We start from the raw sequence: 22,544 nt of genomic DNA, 5'->3' as shown, positions 1-22,544 counted from the left end.
CCAGCCAGGCCTGGCCCAGTAATATCCCCTGGTCTCCTGGTCTCCAGGCAGAGAGCGAGGACCTGCGGCACGTCATCATTCCCTTGCTGCACACCCTCATGTACGTGCTCACGAAGGTGAGCTGGGAACCAGGGGTTGACGTGGTGGTGGTGGTGGTGGTGGTGGTGGCGGCGGCCCCTGTGTGGCTGGGCTTGGCGCTGGCCCCGTGTGAGTCTGGGAAAACCTTTGCATTGTCTGCTCCAATCTGGCTCCCTGGCACTGGCCATGCCCTTTCCCTGTCCTGCGAAGAGAAAGGAGTGGAGAGACCACGGGGAAGTCGAGGCAGCATGGAACGGAAAGAGGCGGGGTGCGAGCAGTAACCCCAAGATTTGCAGCCTGGAAACCCACAGAAGCATGTGGCTTCAACCAAGCAGGGCAGGGTTGGGGGGTGGAGTCTAATTGCTGGTGGGGCACAAGGCCATGGTGATTGGGGTGGGGGGCATCAGAGAGGCTGGCGGAACAAGCTGGAAGGGGTAGATTTGGGAGAGAGGCTCTCAGACCCGACTCTCCTCCTCCCCCTCCAACTCCCACCCCACCCAGACCCGTCATGCCTTAGGGCTCTGGGCACCCCAACCACCCCCTCTCCCTCAGGCCACGGGCATCCCCGAGGAGCTGTACCGCAGGACCTATGCCTTCTGCACCAGGCTCCTGACCCTGCCTGCGCCCTACTGCACAGTTGCCTTGGACTGCGCCATCAGGCTCAAGACCGAGGCGGCCGTGCCCGGTAAGGGCTGTTACACCCACACCACCTGAGCCCCGGGCCCTTCCCCCAGGGCACTGGGGAGCTCACACGTCTCAGCCACCATCCGCGGGGGACAGGACAGTGAGCACGAGGCCCCAAGGCTCGTCCCGGGGCTGGCTGACGGGGTCTGGTTTGCAGGGACGCTATACCAGAGGACTGTCATCGCTGAACAGAACCTGATGAGCGAGCTGTATCCCTACCAAGAGAGGTAAGCGGCCCTGGCTGCCTTAAGCCCCCTGGGGGGACAGGCACCTGCTTGGCTGCTCAGGGGCAGGAGGACAAACATGGAGCACGGAGGTGGGGGCAGGATTCCTGGTGTTCACCCTCCAAGGGTGGAGAAGGCTGCATGTGTCTGTCTAGAGGCCCCTGGAGGTAGGACAGGGCTGTCTTCCTGAGCTGGACTTACAGGGTGGGGGTGGGGGTTGGATGTGGCCCTGGGGGGCACCCTGGAGCCCTGGGGTTGCACCTGCACCCTACCCTTGGCTGTGATGCAGCATCAAAGCAGCCGGGCAGCAGAGGCGGCTCCAGAGTGTCCTCTGTGTGTGCCCAGCACCAGAGACAAGACCGTGGAATGTCCCGTTTGTATTGGCAGGGGCCTGATGGCAGAGGGTGCACGCCTCCCTCTTCTGCTGGGCCCTCCACTCACTTGGCACTGAAAGGCACAGCTGGAGTTTGAGGCTGGGGGTGCTGGGTGCAGGGAGGGGAAAGGGCACCCCAGGGAGTCAGAGGGGAGAATGACACAGTTGAGTGAGGAGGACAGGTGGGTGAGGTTGGCTTCTGAGCATGATAAGGGTGACGTGAGGGGCTGGGACTCACTTACTCAGCATTCCATGCCCCAGTCCTGACAGGCAGGATGTGGAGTCCCTCCTGGAGGGTGACACGGCCCCCAGGCCAGGCTGCTGAGAGAGGAGCTTCCTTAGACATAGGACTCTGGCTGTATTCCTATATGACGTCCTTGGACGTCAGTGGAGTGAGCAGGACTGCCCCCCAGAAGTGCCTTGTGTGTTCTTGTTTGCCACAGCCCCCACCACTCCCTACTGCATTCCACTATAGACGTTTGGATTTGAGGCTCCTCCTTTTAAAGGAACTAAACAACTCGAGGTGGGTGGGGCTGCACAGCCCCGGGGGTGCCCCCCCATCCAGCCCCGCCCCCTCTACTCCTCCCCCTCAGAGTGTTCCTCTTCGTGGATCCGGAGCTGGTGTCTGCATCTGTGTGCACGGCTCTGCTGCTGGAGATCCAGGCGGCCCAGGGGCAGCAGACGCCCGAGGCCTGCATGCGCCACGTGGTCTCCCACGCCCTGCAGGCGGCTCTGGGGGAGGCCTGCCACGTGGGCGCACTGCACCAGAAGCTGCAGGTAACCAATGCCCGTGCCAGCCGCCCACCCGCCCTGCTGCTGCTCCCCCCTCTGCTATTCCACTTCCCCTCGGCCCCATCCCTCTAAAGTGCATTCAGGGGACCACAGAAGACCCGACAGCTGCCAGTGAGCTACAGGGCAAATTAAAAATCACAGAGTAGTCAGCCTTTATGTCCTCAGTAGCTACGATGTTCCTGGTTGCAACAGCCGCGGTTTCTGGCAGGTCCGTTCTGTTCCAGGCACTGCATCACACATGCGCACACACACACACCATGGCATTGGGACACGGATACAATGACCATCTGCATTTGCAGTTGGGGACATTAAGGCACGGAGCTGTACAGAGCTCACACACGTGCAAAGTGCCTGAGCCAGGATCTGAACCCAGAACTGTTCACTAGCCCATCAGCCCTTCTAGCTCCTTGACAAATCAAGATCCCAAACTCTCCCCGGGGGGGGGGGGGGTATGCACTGCACGCGTGCCCATGCACATATATGTAACGTTTCCTTCCCCCTGTCCTTGGAAAGAGGCCGTATGGAAGCCTGTGCTGTCACTCACTTCCCCAGCCCCCACTCCTGTCTAGGGCATCTGAGCTCTTGCAGGGAGGAGCCCCGACCACTGCCAGCCAGAATCCTGAGCTTCCAGGGCCACAGCAGAGGGGACCCCCCCACACACACACACCCGCTGGGCTGAGACTCCGCGGACACTGCGCGGGAGTCGGGGTCCCCGGGCTCTGACGCCTTTCCCCGGCAGGCCAGCCCCCGCCGCACCCTGGAGCGCTATTTCCACGCCGTGGTGGCAGCCGTGGAGCAGGTGGCAAGCGAGGGCAGCCCGAGCCGCGCCGGACACCTGGAGCGGCTGGAGGAGATTTACTGCTCGCTGCTGGGCCCGGCAGCCGCCGCCAGGGGGCATCGCGCAGGTAAGTGGCAATCGCGGGTCGGCGGCGGCGGCAGGGGGCGCCAGAGAGCAGTGCAGCCGCTGCTAGGGGTGTGCCCGCGTGCAGAGGGTGCCGGACATGGAGCGTGCGGGCCCCCGGGGCGGTCTAAGGACGTGGCGGCCGGCCAGCAGGCTAAGCAGGTGGCCGATTTGGGCTTCGTTAGCAGCACACACCTGCAGAGCCCCTTGCTGTCTCCCTGTTGCTGTTCTTAGCGCTTCACACATAGTTAAATATCTTAGGTCTATTAGAGCAACTGGTCCTCACTGTGGACTCGGGAGATGGAAACTATGATGATTCCGTTTTCCAGAGCAGAATAACTGAGTTAGAAAGAGGTTAAAAATCTTGCCCCAGATCACCCAGCCTTGTGAGTGGCAGAAGCAATGCTCAAACCCAGGCTGTCTGGCTCTCCACCGCTCTGCTCCTTGGTGTGCATGGTTCAGAGCTCTGCCACCCGGGATCTGAAAGAGAGGAGCCAGCCCCGGGGTGTCGGGAATCTGTATTTCCTGGCTGCGGTGGGTGGGTTCCCCCGTGGGCCCTGTTCCAGGCTCACCCAGAGCGTCCGTGGAGCGTGCCAGCCTGGGTGTACCAGGATGCACCTGTGTCCTACCCAGACTTGCTCCGTGCATCTGTGTGCCCAGCCCCCTGAGAAGCCCATATGGCTACAGGGGGGACAGTGGTTACAAGCGCAGTGTCATGGGTAACAGCCGGGCAGCCTGGGCTCAACTTCTGCCTCTGCCAACCTTGGGCAGATGGTTAGCCCTTGCTGGTTCTCCCAGCTCCTCCCTTGTGAACTGGGGCTGTTGCCTGTCAGCCAGGTCGCTGGCAGCATCCAGAGAAAGGGGATTACGAAGTGTGCCAGGTGAGTCGACCCGCGCCTGGCAGGTGGGGAGTGCTCCCTCCTGGGAAACCTGCAGCCTCGTTAGGGAGGGAGGCACAGCTGGGTAGAAGTTAGAGAGGGACGCAAGAGCCAAATCCTACTGCCAGACACAAGCTGGACCCCGTGTGCAGACAAGAAAGTCTGCCCGGAGGGAATGACCCCTGGGGACCACCGGCGAGGTCAGAAAAGGCTTCCAGAAAGCCAAGGGAGGGCAGGGCTGCCCTGGTCTCTGCTCCGCGCTGCCCTAGCACCCACAGCAGGAGCAACTGTTGACTGACTGTGCACCATGTGCGGGCGACCGGAAGTGGCTCTGAGAAACCAGAGCAGCCTCAGGCTGGCAGGGTGACGTGGGGCTGAGAGGAGGGGCAGTGGAGGGAGCAGAGGCTGGAAAGGACCCTCTGGGCTGGTTTGGGAAGGGTCCCGGAGGCAGAGCTGGACACCTTGGTGCAAGCAGGAGCCCACTAAGCTTTCTTGGGTGGGAAGGGGCAGCAGCAGTGCTGGACCCTCCGAGAACGGAAGGCAGCAGATGCCAGCCGCCGGGGAGAAGTCCCAGCCAGCCCTGGGGACCCCCACATGGGAGCTGGGCAGGGGGCGCGCCGCAGAATGCTGTCCTCCAAGGTCTGCACAGCCCCCTCCTCTCCTCAGGTGACCCCACCCAGGACCGGCCACCAAGCACCCCCCTGCCCAGCCCCTACATCACTTTCCACCTGTGGACGGACGAGGAGCAGCTCTGTATGTGCCTGGGGCCCATTTGCTGCTGTGTGGGGTGCTGGCTGGAGACGGGTGGGGGTGGGGGTTCCAGCAGGTGTCTGTGCCCATGTGTGAGTGTGTGTGTGAGTGTGTCTGTCTCGGTGTGTGCACCTTGTCCCTCCCTAAGCTGTTGCGTGTGCCTGGAGGAAAGCCACCAACTCCTTCCATCGCTAAAACTCAGCACCTTGGTCCTTGGTCCCGTAACCACCTCGTGCCCCTGCCTCTCCTCAAGAGAAGAGAAGGACGCACAGGCTATGCTGGGAAGAAGCCTGGGACCAGGGAGCTGGGCTCACGCCTTGGCCCTTCCCTTCCCATGCTGAGCCACACGAGTCGAAGCCGGCTCTCCTCCGTGCCCTCGAGGCCCCGTACCTGTGTCTGGAGGAAGCTCCGGGGGCTGGGAGGCTGGGAGCACACGGTTGCACAGAGGGGGCCGGGGGTCGGCTGAATGCTGGGGAAGATTGAGGGCATAGCTGTAGGACTTCTCAGGACCTTTAACAGGGTGGCAGGAGCGAGTGGGACTCTGCAGCTTTGCTGACCACAGAGCCTTGCAGTGTCTGGGCGACACGGGCCCCGGGCCTCACCACCCTGACAGCACCCATATCCTCGGCCCTCAGGGAAGGAGCTGCTGCTCTTCCTCCGCCCACAGTCCCAGCCACGCCTCAGCGCTGACCTGGAGGCCTTGGATCTGCAGGGCTTCCGGCCAGACCGGGACATGGCCCGAGTGTCCGTGCTGTCCACGGACAGCGGCATCGAGCGTGACCTTCCTCTGGGGCCCGAGGAGCTGCCGGCGCCCGGCAGCCCAGAGCTGGAGCGTGTGGGGCTGCAGCGCAAAGGGGGCGTCAAGAAGCGGGCGTGGCCTCCGGACCTCCTGATGCCTGCTGGCTGGGCCGGGCCCTCAGGGCTGCACCGCAGGACGGGCAGGCCCGGCAGTGATGGGGAGCTACTGCCCGGTGTCTCCCGGCTGCACACGGCCCGCGTGCTGGTGCTGGGTGATGACAGGATGCTGGGACGCCTGGCCCAGGCCTACCACAGACTCAGGTGAGGGGCTGGAGACAGGGGCTGGGATGGGGAGGGCCCAGGGAGGGGCAGGATGGGCTGGGGGAAGAAGGAGGCTGCAGGGGACCGGCTGCTGTACACTTGTCGGCCCTGTTAGTCCTTGTCACCACCCTGCCAGGGCCTCACGATCACGCCCATTTTATAGACGAGAAAACAGAGGCTCGATGAGACAGCCTAAATCCCTCTGGTGACAAATAATGAATATAAATGGCAGGGCCAAGGCTACTGGAAGCCAACCCCTCACTCACCTTCTGTGCTTCGCTGCCTGTTGCTAGGAAACGGGAGACCCAGAAGTTCTGCCTCACCCCCAGGCTCAGCCTGCAGCTCTACTACATCCCCGTGCTGGGGCCACAGGTGATGGAGGCTGGGGCAGGAGAAGGGGCTGGGTCTTGGCCTAGGAGTTAGGAACCCTGGCTGGGTCACCTGCAACCCACATTTAGCACCCGCCGTGCCAGGTTCCTGCTAACGTGTGCAATGGGAGGCAGCCGTGATGGCTTGAGTCGTTGGGTCCCTGCCATCTATGTGGGGGGCTCAGGATTGAGTTCCTGGCTCCTGAGTTGCCCCCCCCACCCCCCACCCACTACTGCACATTTCTAGGGACCACACAGGCAGGGAGAACTCACCACAGGTGCAGGTCTTACTCTCTACTGCTCACTCCCGTTCTTAGCCGGGATGACTGTCGGCCAATGTCCCTGGCCAATGGCCCTCAGCAAAGCACACGCAGGGCAGAAAGGGAGGCCCCGAGCGATGAAGTGGGTGACCACATCTACAAAGCAAAGGTGGACGAGCCCGGGGCCCCTCTGGCCAGGAAGTGAGGGCCCCACGGGCCTGCCTCACCCCTCCTCCTCTGCAGCAGTCCACTACGTCCGGGCAGCTGGAGCTGGGGGAGCTGGCGGAGCTGGCCGTGTTCCTGGGCCGCGCAGACCCCTGGTACGAGAGCACGGTGAACACCCTGTGTGCCGCCATCCACAAGCTGGCTGAGATGGTAGGGGGCAGCAGGGCGGGGCGGGGAGCTGGGGCGGGGGAGCCGGGGTGCATCCAGGGAGCGGGGCTTTGGGGAAGACACAGGACATTCTCAGCTATGAAGCTCTGGAGGCGCCTTCATAATTCTCCTGTCGGTGTTTGACGTGCAGGAATTTAGCATTCTGTGCAGGCCGGGGGTGTTTTTATTCTTCATTGTTTCTGCCCTGGAGTTAGGCGCTGAACAGCCTGCTCCACCGCGGGATTAAATAAATACCCCCGCGTAGTTCATGCCAGCGTGCATAGCGTCTCCGTTTCTGCACTTCACTTGTTACCCATCTGCGAGATTTTAGTGTTTACTGTAAGGTGTGCAGTCTTATCATTTCCAAACATTCAGTCAGTCGTCTTAAAGCTATTTATTGCCTAACCCATCTGGCCGCATCCATTTGAAATGTTGCTTTTATTAATCGCTGAATTCCTACTTATGCTTGGGTTTATTTCTGTCTCATTGATCCAACCATTTCTGTACATGTTAGCATGTTGCTATTTTAATCCCTGGCATGTATTTCATTGTTGAAAACTTTTCAAGCTATGCTTGTATATTCTATCTTCTTTGATAAGCTTTAGAATTTCATGTTGGCATGTAGAGGAGCATGCATATCTCTCTCTCTCTCTCTCTCTCTCTCTCTCTCTCTAAATATTTTATTTATTTATTTGAGAGGTAGAGCTACAGATAGTGAGAGGGTGAGACAAAGAGAGAGAGGTCTTCCATCTGCTGGTTCACTCCCCAAATGGCCACAACGGCCAGAGTTGCACCTATACAAAGCCAGAAGCTGGGAGCTTCTCCTGGGTCTCCCACGTGGGTGCAGGGGCCCAAGCATCTGGCTTTCCCAGGCCACAGCAGCGAGCTGGATAGGAAGAGGAGCAGCTGGGACTCGAACCGGTGCCCATATGGGATTCCAGCATGGCAGGCGGCCCCTAGTGCATTTCCTTCTAAGAGAGCATGATCTGACTTTCTATTATTAACGTCTTCTTGTATCCCCTATCAGCGTACCCCTACAGCTTTCATCAGGCAGTGTCTCTGATTCCTTGCTAAACCTCTGCCTCGCGTTTGATAACGATTCTTGCTGTTAGCGAGGGCTTCTTCCTCCCGTTATATCTGGTTAACAGTCATAGCAGAGGGAGCTCTGCTTTTTATTTATTTGAGATCATTTCAATTGCAAAAAAAACCACACACATTACAAAATGCACCGTCTTTTTCCCTATTTATCTGTTTAGCTCAGTACTCTACTGAGCTGTCCATTTCGCTTCATCGTCCGATTGATTTGGATGTCTTCTTACGTGTGTGATTCAGGGTGGTGCGTGTTCTCTGAACAATGCCTTCTCCGACAGGACCTTCGCACACACACAGGGCTACTTTGTGCCCCCGAAACCTGAAAGATCTTGCAGGAGCCACCTTTGCTGCAGGCCTCATGGGTGGTTTCTTTTCCCAGCCAACACACCTGTAAAATATTGGGTCTCCCCCGCCCCCGCCTGTTCCCTCCCCTTATAATGAACCATTTGTGTGGCCCTTGGTCTTCCTCGGAAGCATCTTCCGCAGGGAGAGACTGCAAGTGTCTTGGGCAGTGCCAGCATCATTAGGAAAGCGCTTGCTCTCTGTGGCCTTCCCGAAGGGAACCACATGAAGTAGACCAGATGCGAGAGCCCCGAGGTGGCTTTCCAGGCTGGGGTGTGAGTTGGACCAAACCAACGTCTTATCTGTGAGCTTCTTTCCAACCCCGGCGCTCCCGGCTGAGCACATCCAGACTTTGAAGCTCTCTGAGCGCCCGCCTGGTATCACAATGGAGAATTGTGCACCTGCCTGGGTGATGGTTACTGTGAAAACACAGGCACACTCAAAACAGTGCAGAAAAGGGCGTTCGGACTATGTGTATAAGGTGTCTGTGAAACGAGCAGACTTGGGTCTCACCCCCCCAGGTTCGGTTTTTTTTTTTTTTTTGGACAGGCAGAGTTAGACAGTGAGAGAGAGAGAGACAGAGAGAAAGGTTTTCCTTTTTCCGTTGGTTCAACCCCAAGTGGTTGCTACGGCCATTGCATTGTGGCCAGTGCACTGCGCCAATCCGAAGCCAGGAGCCAGGTGCTTCCTCCTGGTCTCCCATGCGGGTGCAGGGCCCAAGCATCCTCCTCTGCCTTCCCTGGGCCACAACAGAGAGCTGGACTGGAAGAGGGGCAACCGGGACAGAATCCGGCACCCCAACTGAGACTAGAACCCCGGGGTGCTGGTGCCACAAGGCGGAGGATTAGCCTAGTGAGCTGCGGCGCCAGCTCGTTCGTTCTTTCTTTCTATCTATCTATCTATCTATCTATGCAGATATTCCAAAATCGGGGAAGAAATCTGAAATGCAAGAATACTTGTGGTTCCAAGCACTTCAGATAAGGGATGATCAGCCTGTGTTCTACTCTGTGTTCTGTTTATCTTTAAAAAAAAAAAAATCCTCATGCTTTGTAATCACGTAAGGCTAGGGAACAAGAACCAAGTCCATTCCCAGTAGCAGGCAAACATTCATTAGCTTGTTAAGAAGTCCTGGAACTGCCAGAGCTGAAGGAGACCTCAGGCCATGGGATTTGGCCTCTGGTTTTCCCTGGAAGGAAACTCAGGCATGGAAGAGCTGGAATTGCTTGTCCCAGGCCTGGCCCAAGGGCAGCCAGCGGGAACCCAGAGCTTTGTCCAGGCTTCCTTCATCAGCTCCGCCCCCAGCAGCCCCGCCTGCAGCCTCTCCAATGGACATGCTTACATGCTTAATGTGTCTTTGTGGAACTGACATGAATCAGGTTCGGTGTTGGGGGGGAGGTGGGGCCCGGCAGGAGTATTTCACCTGGTATTGACACTCGGGCGGTGGCAAAGGGCTGAATGTGTGCAAAGACCCGCTGGGTTTGTGTATCACAGAGAGCATGTGGGGCCTTGCTCCTTCTGCCAGGAAAGTGGCCCCTCCCACCTGGCTGAGGACACTGTTGTCTTCCCCACAGCCTCCCTCCCTGGACACTTCCCGGGCCGTGGACCCCTTCATCCTGGATGGTATCACCTACTACGTCCGCATGGGCACCCACCCCGTCTACTTCCAGATCTACATGGTCAAGGTCAGCCTCCCACCCGGGGCCCCAAGGGTAATGGGACAGCCCTCCGAACCCCAGGACCCTGCATCCGCAACACCCTAGCTCCTGGGAGATCTTGGCCCAGCGGGCTGCAGGCAGGGGCCGTGAGCAGGTGCTCTGGGTTGTTGGCCATGTCTTCTTCTTCTTCTTTTTTTTTTTTTGGACAGGCATAGTGGACAGTGAGAGACAGAGAGACAGAGAGAAAGGTCTTCCTTTGCCGTTGGTTCACCCTCCAATGGCCGCCGCGGCTGGCGCACTGCGCTGATCCGATGGCAGGAGCCAGGTGCTTCTCCTGGTCTCCCATGGGGTGCAGGGCCTAAGCACCTGGGCCATCCTCCACTGCACTCCCTGGCCACAGCAGAGGGCTGGCTTGGAAGAGGGGCAACCGGGACAGAATCCGGCACCCCGACTGGGACTAGAACCCGGTGTGCCGGCACCGCAAGGCGGAGGATTAGCCTAGTGAGCCGCGGCGCTGGCCGGCCGTGTCTTCTTCCCGTCCAGATGAATCGCGTGGTTCTTGACTCCCAGGAACTCAAACCCAAGCTAGCCAGGGCTACGCTGCTGAGACTACACTCTGTTTTCTGTCTCTGCTCACCAACTCCCGTCGCTCCGAGGCACTCCTCCTTGCGCCGCACCTCCGTCACCCTCACGCAGACCTGCAGGCCCCTCCGTCTTCTCATGCCCACCCGCCCCTGCTGCCTCGCTTCCTCTGCCGCGGCCGCTTGCTCCCCAACCCCTCTCTCACGGGTCCCTCCTGCCCGGCTTGTACTCCTTCCCTACCCTCTGCATCCCAGCAGCACCCAAGCCTGGAGGATCCGTGCCATGATGGGTCTTGTTTTTGGCCACCCTTGGGCTCCTGAGTAACTCCTGGGAAAACAAATCCAAAACACCCTGGCTTGACGTCTCCCCACATTCCTGGGGCCCACCCCCAGGGCAGCTTCCTCTCCCTCTGCAACAGTGGCTGCCACCACCCTGCTCAAGCCCCTCCCTTCAGCCAGTGCCTTTCCCCACCCACCTCCCCCCCCCCCCCCCCCCGCCTCGGGAAGAGAGCAGGCGTCCAGCCTCATGGCGGACACGCCTGTGTCCCTTGTTGGAGTCTGGTTTAAGGAAGAAAGAAAAAGGTACTGTAATTGCTCACCTTGTCCAGGGCCAACGGTGGCTTCATAAAAGCTGGACTTGAGAACAGCGTCGTGTCCTCAGGGCGGTTTCGCGCTCTCTCCCTCCCCCTGCCTCTCGGTGAGGAGAGGGTCAGCAGCAGTTGCTGATCCCCCTTTGTGAGCCTGGCAACCGTCCCCTCTTCCCACGTGCCGGTGCCCACACCATGGCTGTGCCCCAGGAGGCGGGTCCCACATCCCCACTGGGGGCCAGAGTTCTCCTGTTCCTTCTCTCTGGTTTGATCCTCAAACCCTGGTAGGCGGGCTCTGGTCTTGCCAATCATCTAACTGAGCCCGGCTTCCACGCCGGGTACCCAGGTACCCATCTGTGTTCGCATCACGATTACAAAAATGCAAGCGTTATGCTCCCCTTCCTGACGCTGACCCGTCCCTGACTCTTGCCCCACCCACTCCTGGTTTGCCCCACCCACTCTTGGTTTGCCCCACCCTCTCAGCCCCTCGGCCCCAGCTGGAGTCGGGGCCATGCCTCTGAACTCCTGCAATGCTCTAGGCCCAGCCTGGCCTGGCCTGCTCTGTTTCACTGTGCGATGCACCCCTGCATGCAGGTGCCACTCCCCACCAAAGCCAGGTGTCCCCCTGTCCCCGTGACCGGCTGGCTCGCCTCCATTCTGTCCCTGACAAGTAAGGGACTACAGTTCAGAGAGCAAACGTTTATTGAAAGATGTTCCAAGGAGGAGCGGGCAGCAGAGAGAGCATGTGGCCCCCTTTCCTCCTGGCTTGGGGCACGAGGGGCATTCGCTGGCGACGTGGCCCATGACACTCGTGATCGGCATTTGTGATGGACATCTAGGTACCGCCGACCTTTGTGGGGGGCTGGGCTCCCGTGGTGTCAGGATGCTGTACCCACAAGCCCACCTGCAAAGTGGCCATCCTGGCTGGGTCTCAGAGAGCAGCTTCCTTAGTTCCGCCCTTGGGGGAGGGGTCCTGCGGCCCCTCCCCAGCTGCTCTTGTCTGATGATCTGCCTGGCACCTGGAGATGAGGGGCTGTGTTTGTTTGTCCTGGAATCTCTTGCTGTTAGCACCGGAAACTCTGTGTGTGTGTGCGTGAATCAGTGTGGCCCAGGGGGTTGGCTGGTGGAATGTGTGTGCAGTGAGACAGCATGGGCTGGTAAAACATTTGTGGTTCCCCATCCCAGCTCTCCCCACCCCCACCCAGCGACCTAGGTGATCATTGGCAGCCCCACCCACCAAAAACCGATTTTTCCTCCTTATTTAAAATGGAAACAATTATCTTCCTTGGCCATAGGATTCTTGTGAGAACTTAAAGGAGTAGAAAAATAGAGATGAAGGACGATGAGGGTAAAATGAAGGCCAGGAGGTAGACAAGCAAAAAAAAAATTTAAAAAAAAATGCCATCAGAGTGCCTGGGTTCAAGTCCCAGCTTCACTTCCAAGTCCAGCTTCCGGCTAACGCACACACCCTGGGAGGCAGCAGGTGCTGATGGCTCCAACAGCTGGGTCCCTGCCACTCATGTGGGAGACCCAGATGGAGTTCTGGCAGCTGGCTTAGCTGTTGCAGGCATTGAGGGAGTGAATCAGCAGACGAGTGGTCTCTGTGTGACTTTCTGTCCCTCTCTTTCCATGTCTCTCTTTCAAATAAATACGATTTTTTTGAAACTTTAACAATCTCTGTTTGCTTGACTCTGATCCCACGTTCTCAGCACTGCCTCCAGCCCTTCTGCCTTTTTTTTTTTTTTTTTTTTTTTTTTTTTTTTTTTTTGACAGGCAGAGTGGACAGTGAGAGAGAGACAGAGAGAAAGGTCTTCCTTTGCCGTTGGTTCACCCTCCAATGGCCACCAAGGCCGGCGTGCTGCGGCTGGCGCACCGCGCTGATCCGATGGCAGGAGCCAGGTGCTTTTCCTGGTCTCCCATGGGGTGCAGGGCCCAAGCACTTGGGCCATCCTCCACTGCACTCCCTGGCCACAGCAGAGAGCTGGTCTGGAAGAGGGGCAACCGGGACAGAATCCGGCGCCCCGACCGGGACTAGAACCCAGTGTGCCAGTGTCGCTAGGCAGAGGATTAGCCTAGTGAGCCATGGTGCCAGCCCTCCATTATTCTTATTAACAAGGTCGGGGAGTCAGCTGGCCCCATAGAAGGGGACTTCAAAAAGTTCATGGAAAATTGAATTTTAAAAGTTTCTTGGGGCCAGCATTGTGGCATAGCAGGTAGAGCCACTTGCCTGCAATGCTGGCATCCCTTATGGGCACCAGTTCATGTCCTGGCTGCTCTGCTTCCAATCTAGCTTCCTGATAATGGCCTGGGAAAACAGTGCAAGATAGCACAAGTCCTTGGGCCCCTGCCTCCATGTGGGAGACCCAGAGGAAGCTCCTGGGACCTGGCTCCAGCCTGGCCCAGCGCTGGCCATTGCAGCCATGTGGGGAGTGAAACGGAAGATTCTCTCTCTCTCTCTAATTCTGATTTTCAACATATTTTTTTAAATATTATTTTGGTACAGAAAATAGGTCTTTTTTCTAATTTTTGTTTTCATTTTTATTGAAAGGCACAGGGTCGGGGTGGTGGGGGGAGGGGGAGAGGAGAGGGAGAGGGAGAGAGAGAAGGAGAGAGAGAGAGGGAGGGAGGGATGGAGGGAGGCAAGGAGAGGGAGAGAGAGAGAAAGGCCTTTCTTCCCTTGGTTCACTCCCCTAATGCCTGCAACAGCCAGGGCTGAGCAGGGCCAAATCCAGGAGCCAGGGACTCCATCTGGGTCTACCGTGTGGATGGCAGGGACCCAACTAACTTGAGCCATCATCTGCTGCCTCCCAGGGCAGGAAACTGGATCAGAAGCAGGGGCCGGCACCGCGGCTCACTAGGATAATCCTCCGCCTTGCGGCACCAGCACACCGGGTTCTCGTCCCGGTCGGGGTGCCAGATTCTGTCCCGGTTGCCCCTCTTCCAGGCCAGCTTTCTGCTGTGGCCAGGGAGTGCAGTGGGGGATGGCCCAAGTGCTTGGGCCCTGCACCCCATGGGAGACCAGGAGAAGCACCTGGCTCCTGCCATCGGATCAGCGCGGTGCGCCAGCCGCAGCACGCCGGCCTTGGTGGCCATTGGAGGGTGAACCAACGGCAAAGGAAGACCTTTCTCTCTGTCTCTCTCTCACTGTCCACTCTGCCTGTCCAAAAAAAAAAAAAAAGAAGCACAGTAGCTGGGACTGGAACCAGGTGCTCCGGCATGGGGTGCTGGCATCCCAAGTGGCAACTAAACTGCTGCACCACAACACCCATCCAGCAAAAAAGTTTCCTTTGTTGTCACACATGTCTTGCAAGAACAAGGTTTGCTGTGATGGAACAGTGAGGGGATGGCTGTGTCTGTGTCGCCCACGGCTGGGCAGGGGTCTGGCTTCCATCTTGTTTGTTTTTTTTTTTGTTATTATTTATTTATTTGAAAGGCAGAGTTACAGAGAGCGAGAGAGAGAGAGGGGTCTTCCATCCACTGGTTCATTCCCTAATTGGCCACAACGGCCAGAGCTGGGCAGATCTGGAGCCAGGAGCCAGGAGCTTCTTCCAGGTCTCCTATGTGGGTGCAGCAGCCCAAGGGCTTAGCCATCTTCTACTGCTTTCCCAGGCCATAGCAGAGAACTGGACTGGAAGTGGAGCAGCCGGGACTTGAACCAGTGCCCATATAGGATGCCAACACTGCAGGCAGTGTCTTTACCTGCTACACCACAGCACTGCCCCCTGGCTTCCGTCTTAATCAATCCCAGTCACAGAGCTGCCTTGCCTTATGAAGGTGGCATCTGTGACACTGTCCCTGGTCAACAGGACACCGTGGACCTGCTGGGAGCACCGGCCAGCTCCTGGTTCCCAGGGCTGCTTTTCTCTTTCTCACATCCCTGTTCTCAAAACCCTTTGGCCACTCCTCCACGCTGCCTGCCCAGACTTCCTCCATTGCCCCAGACACACCTGGTCTCTCCCGGCTCCTGGATCCCCACTGGGGTCTCCCCCCCTGCCTCCCCCTTAGCCAGCAGGTCACACTCCTTGGCACTGCCTCTAAATGGATTGCATCGCCATGGATACAGGCAGATCCAGAGCCGCCTGAGGCAGTCTCGTGCCGCAGCTCTGCAGGTGGGGAGGGACGCCCACCAGGCTTCTGTCCTTTGTGCAGAGCAGGTCAGGTGGGAGCCTTCTCCAAGCCATTCCTCCTCCTCGCCCCTCCAGATCTTCTTCAGTGACCCCAGCCAAGACCCCGTGGAGGATGTTTTTCTCACCGAGCTGAAGGCCAAGATCCAAGACTCCAAGTCCCCCAAAGGTGAGCTTCCGCCTCCCTTTTTTCCAAAGCTCCCCTGGGCCCAGCTTCCCCAAAACTCAGCTCCTCCCCCTCTCCCCTAATGCCACCCTCATCCCCTCGGCCTGACCCCCTGCTGGGTACCAGGGCTGCCCATGTGTCCCGTTCCCCCCCACACACACACCCCGCCCCAAGTCTGACCTTGCACCTGGGGAGAGGTGCAGGGAACCAGCACCTGGGGGTTCACACCTCACCCCTGTGATCTTCCCCCAGATGGGTTTTCCCCTAGGAGGCGAGGTGTGGCCGAGAGCCTGGGGGCTGAGCTGTCCATGTGCTACCAGAAGGTAGGTGTGCTTGGGCGAGGCTGGGAGGGAGGTGGCACACAGGCAGCCAGAGGGCAGACTGGGGGCAGGGGGGCAGGGGGGATGCAGCTAGAGCCAAAGGAACTCTCTGTCCCTTGGGTTGAAGTTGCCCACCCCCCACCCTCCATCTCCCAGCCTTCAGGGCTCTCTGCAGGGTCACCATGCAGGCAAGGAGGTGACCCCGGGGAAGGGACCGGAGGCTGACCCCTGACTCAAAAGCACCCTCCCCACCAGCTGAGCGGAAGCTCGAACCCATCTCCCTGGGGTCCGGAGGCTGATCAGATGCTCCCGGCCAGGAGTACTGTGAGCCTCTACCTGCTAGCCCCTTAGTGGGCATCAGCAATGCAGACTCTTGGGGCAGGGGCAGAGGCAGGAAGCAGAGGACAGAGGTGAGGCCATGGGTGTGAGGCTGCTTGGGGCAGGGGGAATGTCTTGAGGACCCCATATTTTCCTCTACGCCCTCTCCCAGGCCTTGCTCAGCCACAGACCCCGGGAGGTCACTGTCTCCCTGCGGAGCACTGGGCTGGTCCTGAAGACCATCCCGACTGGTGACACTGAAGGTGAGGAGCTGGGGACAAGAAGGGGAAAGTCAGGGTGGGTGGGATATGGGGTATCCCAGGAGGGAGGCCTCTCACATCACCCCTTCCCATCAAGGGCTGGAGCTGGGCTCAGGGCTGGGCCCAGTGCTGGCCGGAGGGCCGCAGGGCCTCTACGCTCAGCTGGCTCACTGTTGAGCAACCCAGACTCTGGCCTTGACCCCTGGACTGAGCCTCTGCCAGCTGGAGTATCACAGCTGGAAGGTGGAGGCACCCCAGGGCTGGGGTGCAGGTGGCTACAATCTGTTTGGAAATTTGAGATTTTTTAATGTCATTTAAAAAAAAACATAAATTATCAAAGACCCCAATTTCTGTGCAAATAGTTAGAAATATTAGCTCCTACTGTGAGATCCCTGGTCTCCCAGGGGAAAGGGAAAGATGCCAACATGGACCATTCCCCACGGCATGTGTTAGCAGAGGTCGGGCAGTGTGCTAGATGCACAAGCACTTTTAAGTGTGTTCGTGCTACGAGATGGGTTTTCTTGGCATTGGCCACTTCTTACTGGAAAGGAAACCAAAGCAAAGAGAATAACTCACCCAGGTTCCCCTCTGGGAAGGAGAGTCGGAAGGGGACTCAGACCCAGGCCTTCCCAGCGCTGCCCCTTGCTGCTCCCCTCCCAGACCCAAGGGATGTTACCCCCTGATGTCTGCAGATCATTTCAGAGCAGAAGAGAAAGCCCCCCCAGGCAGCTGTACATTCGGTTCTGCGCCCTAGCCTCTGTCCTAACACGTGGTAGACACTCAACAAACACTTGCTAAATAAATGAGGTGCCACCTTACACCCCAAAATTTGTTTCTTAAAAAAATTGATTTATTTATTTGAAAGAGAGAGAAAGACAGAGATAGTCCATCTGCTGGTTCACTCCCAAGATGGTCACAATAGTCAGGGCTGGGCCAGACTGAAGCCAGGAGCCAGGAGTTTCTTTAGGTCTCTCACATGAGTACAAAAGCCCAAGCATTTGGACCATCTTCACAGCTTTCCCAGGTGCATTAGCAGGAAGCTGGATTGGAAGTGGAGCAGCCGGGACTCGAACCGGCACCCATATGGTGCAGCTTTACCCTCGATGCCACAATGCTGGCCCCCCTTTTGTTCCAAAATTTGTTTTTAAAGTTGAGTGAGTGAATTTATAATTTTTTTAAAGACAGAGAGAAAGGTCTTCCATCTGCTGATTCACTCCCCAAATGGCTGCAACAGCCGGAGTTGAGCTGGTCCAAAGCCAGAGCCAGGAGCCAGGATCTTCTGGGTCTCCAACATGGGTGCCGGGACCCAAGCACTTGGGCCATCTTCCACTGCTTTCCCAGGCCACTAGCAGGGAGCTGGGACGTGGCGCCCATATGAGATGCTGGCACCACAGGCAGAGGCTCAACCTACTATGTATGCCTCAGTGCCGGCCCTGAATTTAGAATTTTCCAGAAGAAATTCTGAATGAACATACACATCGGCCAGGCCAGAATACTTATGAGGAAGCCCACTCCGACCCCTCCTCTCCTGTGCAACTTCAAGCAGTTACTCCGCCTGTAGTACCACGGCTTGGCCAGCATCCCATCAGCACACCTCTCTGTGTGCTGTGCATTTGTCTTCTTAAGAGGATACCAGATCACATTTGACACAAGGGGAAAAACAAGGAGTAGTGTATGACCTGCTGAGAGTGACACAGAAACTTTGTGAATATTCCAGGGGACGGAAATGGATAAGGAGGAAGAACGTGAACCTTAGCTGGGCCCCAGGAGGAACCACGAAGTGGGCTCCCAGAGGGGTGTGGCAGCAGGAAGGGGCACTGTGGGCTCCCTGAGGTTGGCTTAGGGTCTGGGGTCTCTAACTCCCCTACCTCCCTGGAGGCCCAATCACAGCCGTCTCCCCCTCCCCCAACTCATTCAGTCGCAGGGACCCCGCTCTGCCCCGCTGCTGCTGCTCCGGTGACAGACCACACGTGTCTGCATGTCAGTGTGACGGAGGTCATCAAGTCCTCCAACCTGGCAGGAAGATCCTTCTCCGTAAGTACGGGGTGCACGTGGAGAGGAGGCCGGCCGGGTGGGACGTGGCTGGGGGCTGGGAGCCCAGCAGGGGGAGTGCAGAGCAGGGGAACCAGGGTTAGTCCGCTTGAAGCGCTCAGCACCAGCTGGTACAGTCAGGCGCCCCATCAGCTGCCAGAGACCCTCCAGGATGGCAGTGGACAGCAGCATGCGCCTGCCTTCTACTGCCCTGACACACGCCACAGCTGGGTGTCAGCAGCGACAGTCCAGCCCCTGACCAGACCAAGCCATCGTGTCCAACCCCGTGCCCCCTGTGGCTGCCCGTCGGCCCCGATTTGATGCTCACGGATAGCAGATATGAGATTCACCCCTTCCTCCCTGTCTGATGGCCCCTCGGGAGCCCACCTCCTCATGCTGCTTGCATGGCCTCGGGGCCCCACAGTCACCTCTGAACTGTACTCTCATTAGCAGGCACCACCTCCAGGCAGACGCCCGTGAAATCCAGGGGCCCAGGGCTTCTGGAGTAAATGTTGCATCCATATTGATTAGGGGCTCACCTGCCTCCCCAGGGTCCTCGGTGCCACTCAGCCCCCTTCTTGTCCATCCCCTCGGGCTCATCCCCACATGCTGGCAATTCTCCTCTCTCTAGCTCTGACCTTGACCTTCATCCAAAAAAAAAAAAAAAAAAAAAAAGGAACCTAGCAATTAGGAAGCTGTGTCCTGGGTTCAATACCCGGCTCTGGCACCTGACTCCAGCTCCCTGCTAATGCAGACCCAGGGAGGCAGCAGTGCTGGCTGAGGTGTTGCCAGTCCCGGCTTTGACCTCCGCCCAGCCCTGGCCATTGCAGGCACCTGGGGAGAGAGCCGGCAGACAGCAGGGCTCTGTGTGTCTTTGTGCAGCCCCTCACCAGCGATGCTTACAGCCCACCCCATGGTGGCAGTCACCTCCTGGTGCCAAGGCCAATGTATTCAAACCGATAAACAAAGGTTTTGTGATTTATTTTGGGCTAATCCAAAAAAGCACCAAGAAGTGAAGTTACTGAGCATTCCCCAGGTCTTCAGAGGAGACTGACAACACTTTCAGCATCCAGCCTTCTGACACAGTTCCACGTAAACGACACAGCCTCAGTACACACCTGTCTGTGGCTCGATTTCACTCTCAAATATATGAAATTTGTCTCGGTAGGATCTTGTCTGTGTCATATGTTTTGTGTTATTAAATATACATGTGTCTCATATCTCTGTGCTGGCTGCGTATACCTATATATTTAAATAATTTCTTTATATATATATATTCTCTTTTTATTTTTAAAAGATCTATTTATTCACTTGAGATGTTGAGTTAGAGGGAGAGACAGAGTCTTCCATCCACTGGTTCACTCCCAAATGGCTGCAATAGCTGGAGCAGGACCGATCTGAAGCCAGGAGCCAGGTGCTTCCTCTTGGTCTCCCATGCGGGTGCAGGGCCCAAGCACTTGGGCCATCCTCCACTGCCTTCCTTGGCCACAGCAGAGAGCTGGACTGGAAGAGGAGCACCCAGGACTAGAACCTGGCGCCCATATGGGATGCCGGTGCTGCAGGCAGAGGATTAGCCAAGTGAGCCACGGCACCGGCCGGTAATTTCTATTTCTGCATTCTTCCCTTTCCTGTTTATACTTTCATCCCATATGAATTCTGTGCTGTCTCTATCGAAGGAGGACACAAGCCCCTTATTTGTCATATATCTCAGAAACACTTTTCCCCATGTGTCCTTTTTTCTTTTAACCTAAAATAGCCTTATATTTTGATGTAGCAAAACCTCCCAATCATTTTCTTTTAATTATTTGTCTTGCTTGTGATCATGTATTACATATGTCCCGCAGGTAATACACGTGTACCCAAATCCACAACAGGGCAGACTTGTAGCTCAGAATTCTCAGGAAAGACTTAAAAAAAAAAAAAGATTTATTTATTTGAAAGAGCACCAGCAAGAAAGGGAGAGACAGAGACTCTCCCATCTGCTGGTTCATCCTCGGATGCCCAAAAGAGCTGAGGCTGGGTCAGGCTAAAGCGGGGGGCACCCAGACGCCACCTCCTTCCCTGCTGTGCCCTGTGTCTCTCTCAAGCACTCCTCAGACCGCCCCCTCCCCCTCCATCCTCCTTGCTCTGGTCCACCAAGGTTGTCCAACCACCCCAGCTCACCTGGGACTTGAAGAGGTCCCTGGACTTGGGACTTTGAGGGCTGAAACCAGGAAAGTCCCAGGCCATTCCAGCCAAGCTGACCACCCTCGGTCCAGACCCTCATCCGTCCCCCTTTCCTGGACAAATGCAATGGCCTCCCCCGAGCGGGGCTCCTGAAGCCCACCTCCCACACCTGTGCCCACCCAACCTTTCTTGGTCACAGCTCGGACATGTCCCCCTGTGCTTTCACTCGGTCCCCTAGGGCAGCCAAACCTCTGGTGCTGCATAACTTGGCTCCTGTTCCTCTGTGCCCAGAGCTCCGGCCACTCCCTGCAGGTGCAGAAGTCACACCTGGTGCCTTAGCTTCCCCTGGAACCCCATCCTTCCTCCCCTCCCTCACTCCCTGGGGATCTGGGCGCCTCATATCTGTGCTCCCATAGGGTCCGGGGGACACAGCCTGGGAGCACCTGAAACCCTGTAAATAGCACGATCGGTGCCTTGTCTCTGGCCAGAGAGCTCGCTGGGCTCCTGGGCCTTGGCTGCCCCATTTCCTGAGTACACAGGGCTATGGCTGATACACAGTGGGGCTCATGGGCTTTCAGCTCCAAGGTGGACCTGTTTACCCTTCCGCTGTATTTCCCCTTTCAAGTCAGTTCCTTGCAGTGGTTTCTGTTTAAACACCCTGGTCAGGGGCTTTCTGAGAATCTAAACTTACCACTCCAGCCAGTTCCTTTTCATTCCTGTACTGACTTGCTGGGGCCACAGGTGCAGGTGGCAGGCAGCGGGGAATTCCAGCAGCTCTGCTTTTCCCTGTGTGCCTGCTCTAGCCAAAGAGATGAGATAGTTGCTACATGGCCAGGGGAAGTTCAAGGTGAAGGTATTCCCAGCTCGGGAGAAGAGCACCAGCAAGGGCATTGTGCCTGGCTTGGGAGTTTGACACAGAAGAGCAGTGGGAAGGAAAGCAGGAGCAGAAGTGGGGCTTTGGGGTGTGGAAAGCAGGAAGCTGCCACCAGGGACCAAGAAACAGCATTTCCCTCCCCCCCCCCCCCACCTCCGCTCCCTGAGCCTGGGACCTGTGGCAAGGCCAGCATCTGGCCCCTCTGCTGTCCTTCAGGGCCTCCTTCCCAGACGGGACTCTGGGCAGGGAGGTGTGTGAGGCGTGCAGGCCACGGAGCAGGAGTGAAGGGCCTCTGTCCACACTGCAGCCAGGGGAGAAGAGAGCCCAGGGCTGCATCTGATGCCCTAGAGGCCAAGGCCAAGGCCAAGGCCCAGATCTGGCTGGAGTCACCTGGTGCTGCAGCCAAGGCAGGAGAGAGAACACTGAGCGGGGAGTCGGAGAGCTGGACCCCACACCTCCCAACATGCAAGGGTCACACCACCTGACCCCCTCTAGGTTCCAGTGCCTGCCCGCTGCCCGCCATGGTGGAGGGCTCCAGGGCACCAAAGCTGCCACAGGCTCTGTGGCACAGCCAGGGATGCCTCCGTCCTCTGCGTGTTGCCCTCTGTCATGGGCTCCCTCCCTGTCTTGCAGAGGCCTGCATACACCTTTCTGTCTTTACTCACAGGACACCTGTTCAGAGTCACAGGAGTCGGGATGGGGGATGGGGGTGGCGGGGAGAGAAGAGGGTCAAGGCCAGGAGACAGGAGACACACCAAGGGGCACTGCCCAAGTGCTTAACATGCACTGTGTCACTTCATCATCACAGTAGCCCTGCAAACTATACCTTGTTAAGATGTATTTGTTTATTTGGATGGCAGAATGACAGAGAGAAGAGAGAGATGTGCCATCCACTGGTTTCCTCCCCAGGTGGCTGCAACAGCCTAGCTAGAAGCTAGGAGCTCCATCCAGGTCTCCCACATGGGTGCAGGGGCCCAAGCACTTGGGCCATCTTCCACTGCATTCCCAGGTGCATTAGCAGGAAGCTGGATTGGAAGCGGAGCAGCCGGGACTCCAACAGGCGCTCTGGCACGTGATGCCGGCATCTCAGGTGGTAGCTTAACCCACAGTGCGGCCCCCTGCAATATTTTTTTTCCTAATAGCAGAAATGTGCCCCAGGTCACACAGTGAGTGAACAGCAGGGCCAGGATTATGACTCCTCTTGGACAGTGCCCTGGACAGGATCCCTGGCCCCTCCCCTCTCCTCCCAAAAGCCTCACTGAAATGCTGCTTCTCTCTCTCTCTCTCTC

The 22,544-nt window shown here is 57.6% G+C and overlaps 1 protein-coding gene across 3 annotated transcripts in view; it reads left to right on the top strand.

Moving 5' to 3' along the window:
- PIK3R6 (phosphoinositide-3-kinase regulatory subunit 6) overlaps window positions 1-22,544 on the top strand; it is a 46,047-nt gene that overhangs the window by 21,228 nt on the left and 2,275 nt on the right. For all 3 annotated transcript variants that reach the window (XM_070060053.1, XM_070060054.1, XM_051825189.2), the window contains exons 5-18: window positions 48-116; window positions 631-763; window positions 920-989; window positions 1,953-2,136; window positions 2,891-3,056; window positions 4,597-4,683; window positions 5,316-5,739; window positions 6,033-6,111; window positions 6,611-6,742; window positions 9,745-9,855; window positions 15,199-15,289; window positions 15,539-15,609; window positions 16,097-16,187; window positions 18,103-18,218. In XM_070060053.1, the coding sequence (XP_069916154.1) occupies window positions 48-116; window positions 631-763; window positions 920-989; window positions 1,953-2,136; window positions 2,891-3,056; window positions 4,597-4,683; window positions 5,316-5,739; window positions 6,033-6,111; window positions 6,611-6,742; window positions 9,745-9,855; window positions 15,199-15,289; window positions 15,539-15,609; window positions 16,097-16,187; window positions 18,103-18,218 (1,824 nt within the window). The remainder of the gene's footprint in view (window positions 1-47; window positions 117-630; window positions 764-919; window positions 990-1,952; window positions 2,137-2,890; window positions 3,057-4,596; window positions 4,684-5,315; window positions 5,740-6,032; window positions 6,112-6,610; window positions 6,743-9,744; window positions 9,856-15,198; window positions 15,290-15,538; window positions 15,610-16,096; window positions 16,188-18,102; window positions 18,219-22,544) is intronic.

This window comes from Oryctolagus cuniculus, chromosome 17 (assembly GCF_964237555.1).
Source record: "Oryctolagus cuniculus chromosome 17, mOryCun1.1, whole genome shotgun sequence".
NCBI lineage: Eukaryota > Metazoa > Chordata > Mammalia > Lagomorpha > Leporidae > Oryctolagus > Oryctolagus cuniculus.
Note: the sequence above shows the minus strand (reverse complement) of the source record. Positions and strands in the feature narration are given on the sequence as shown.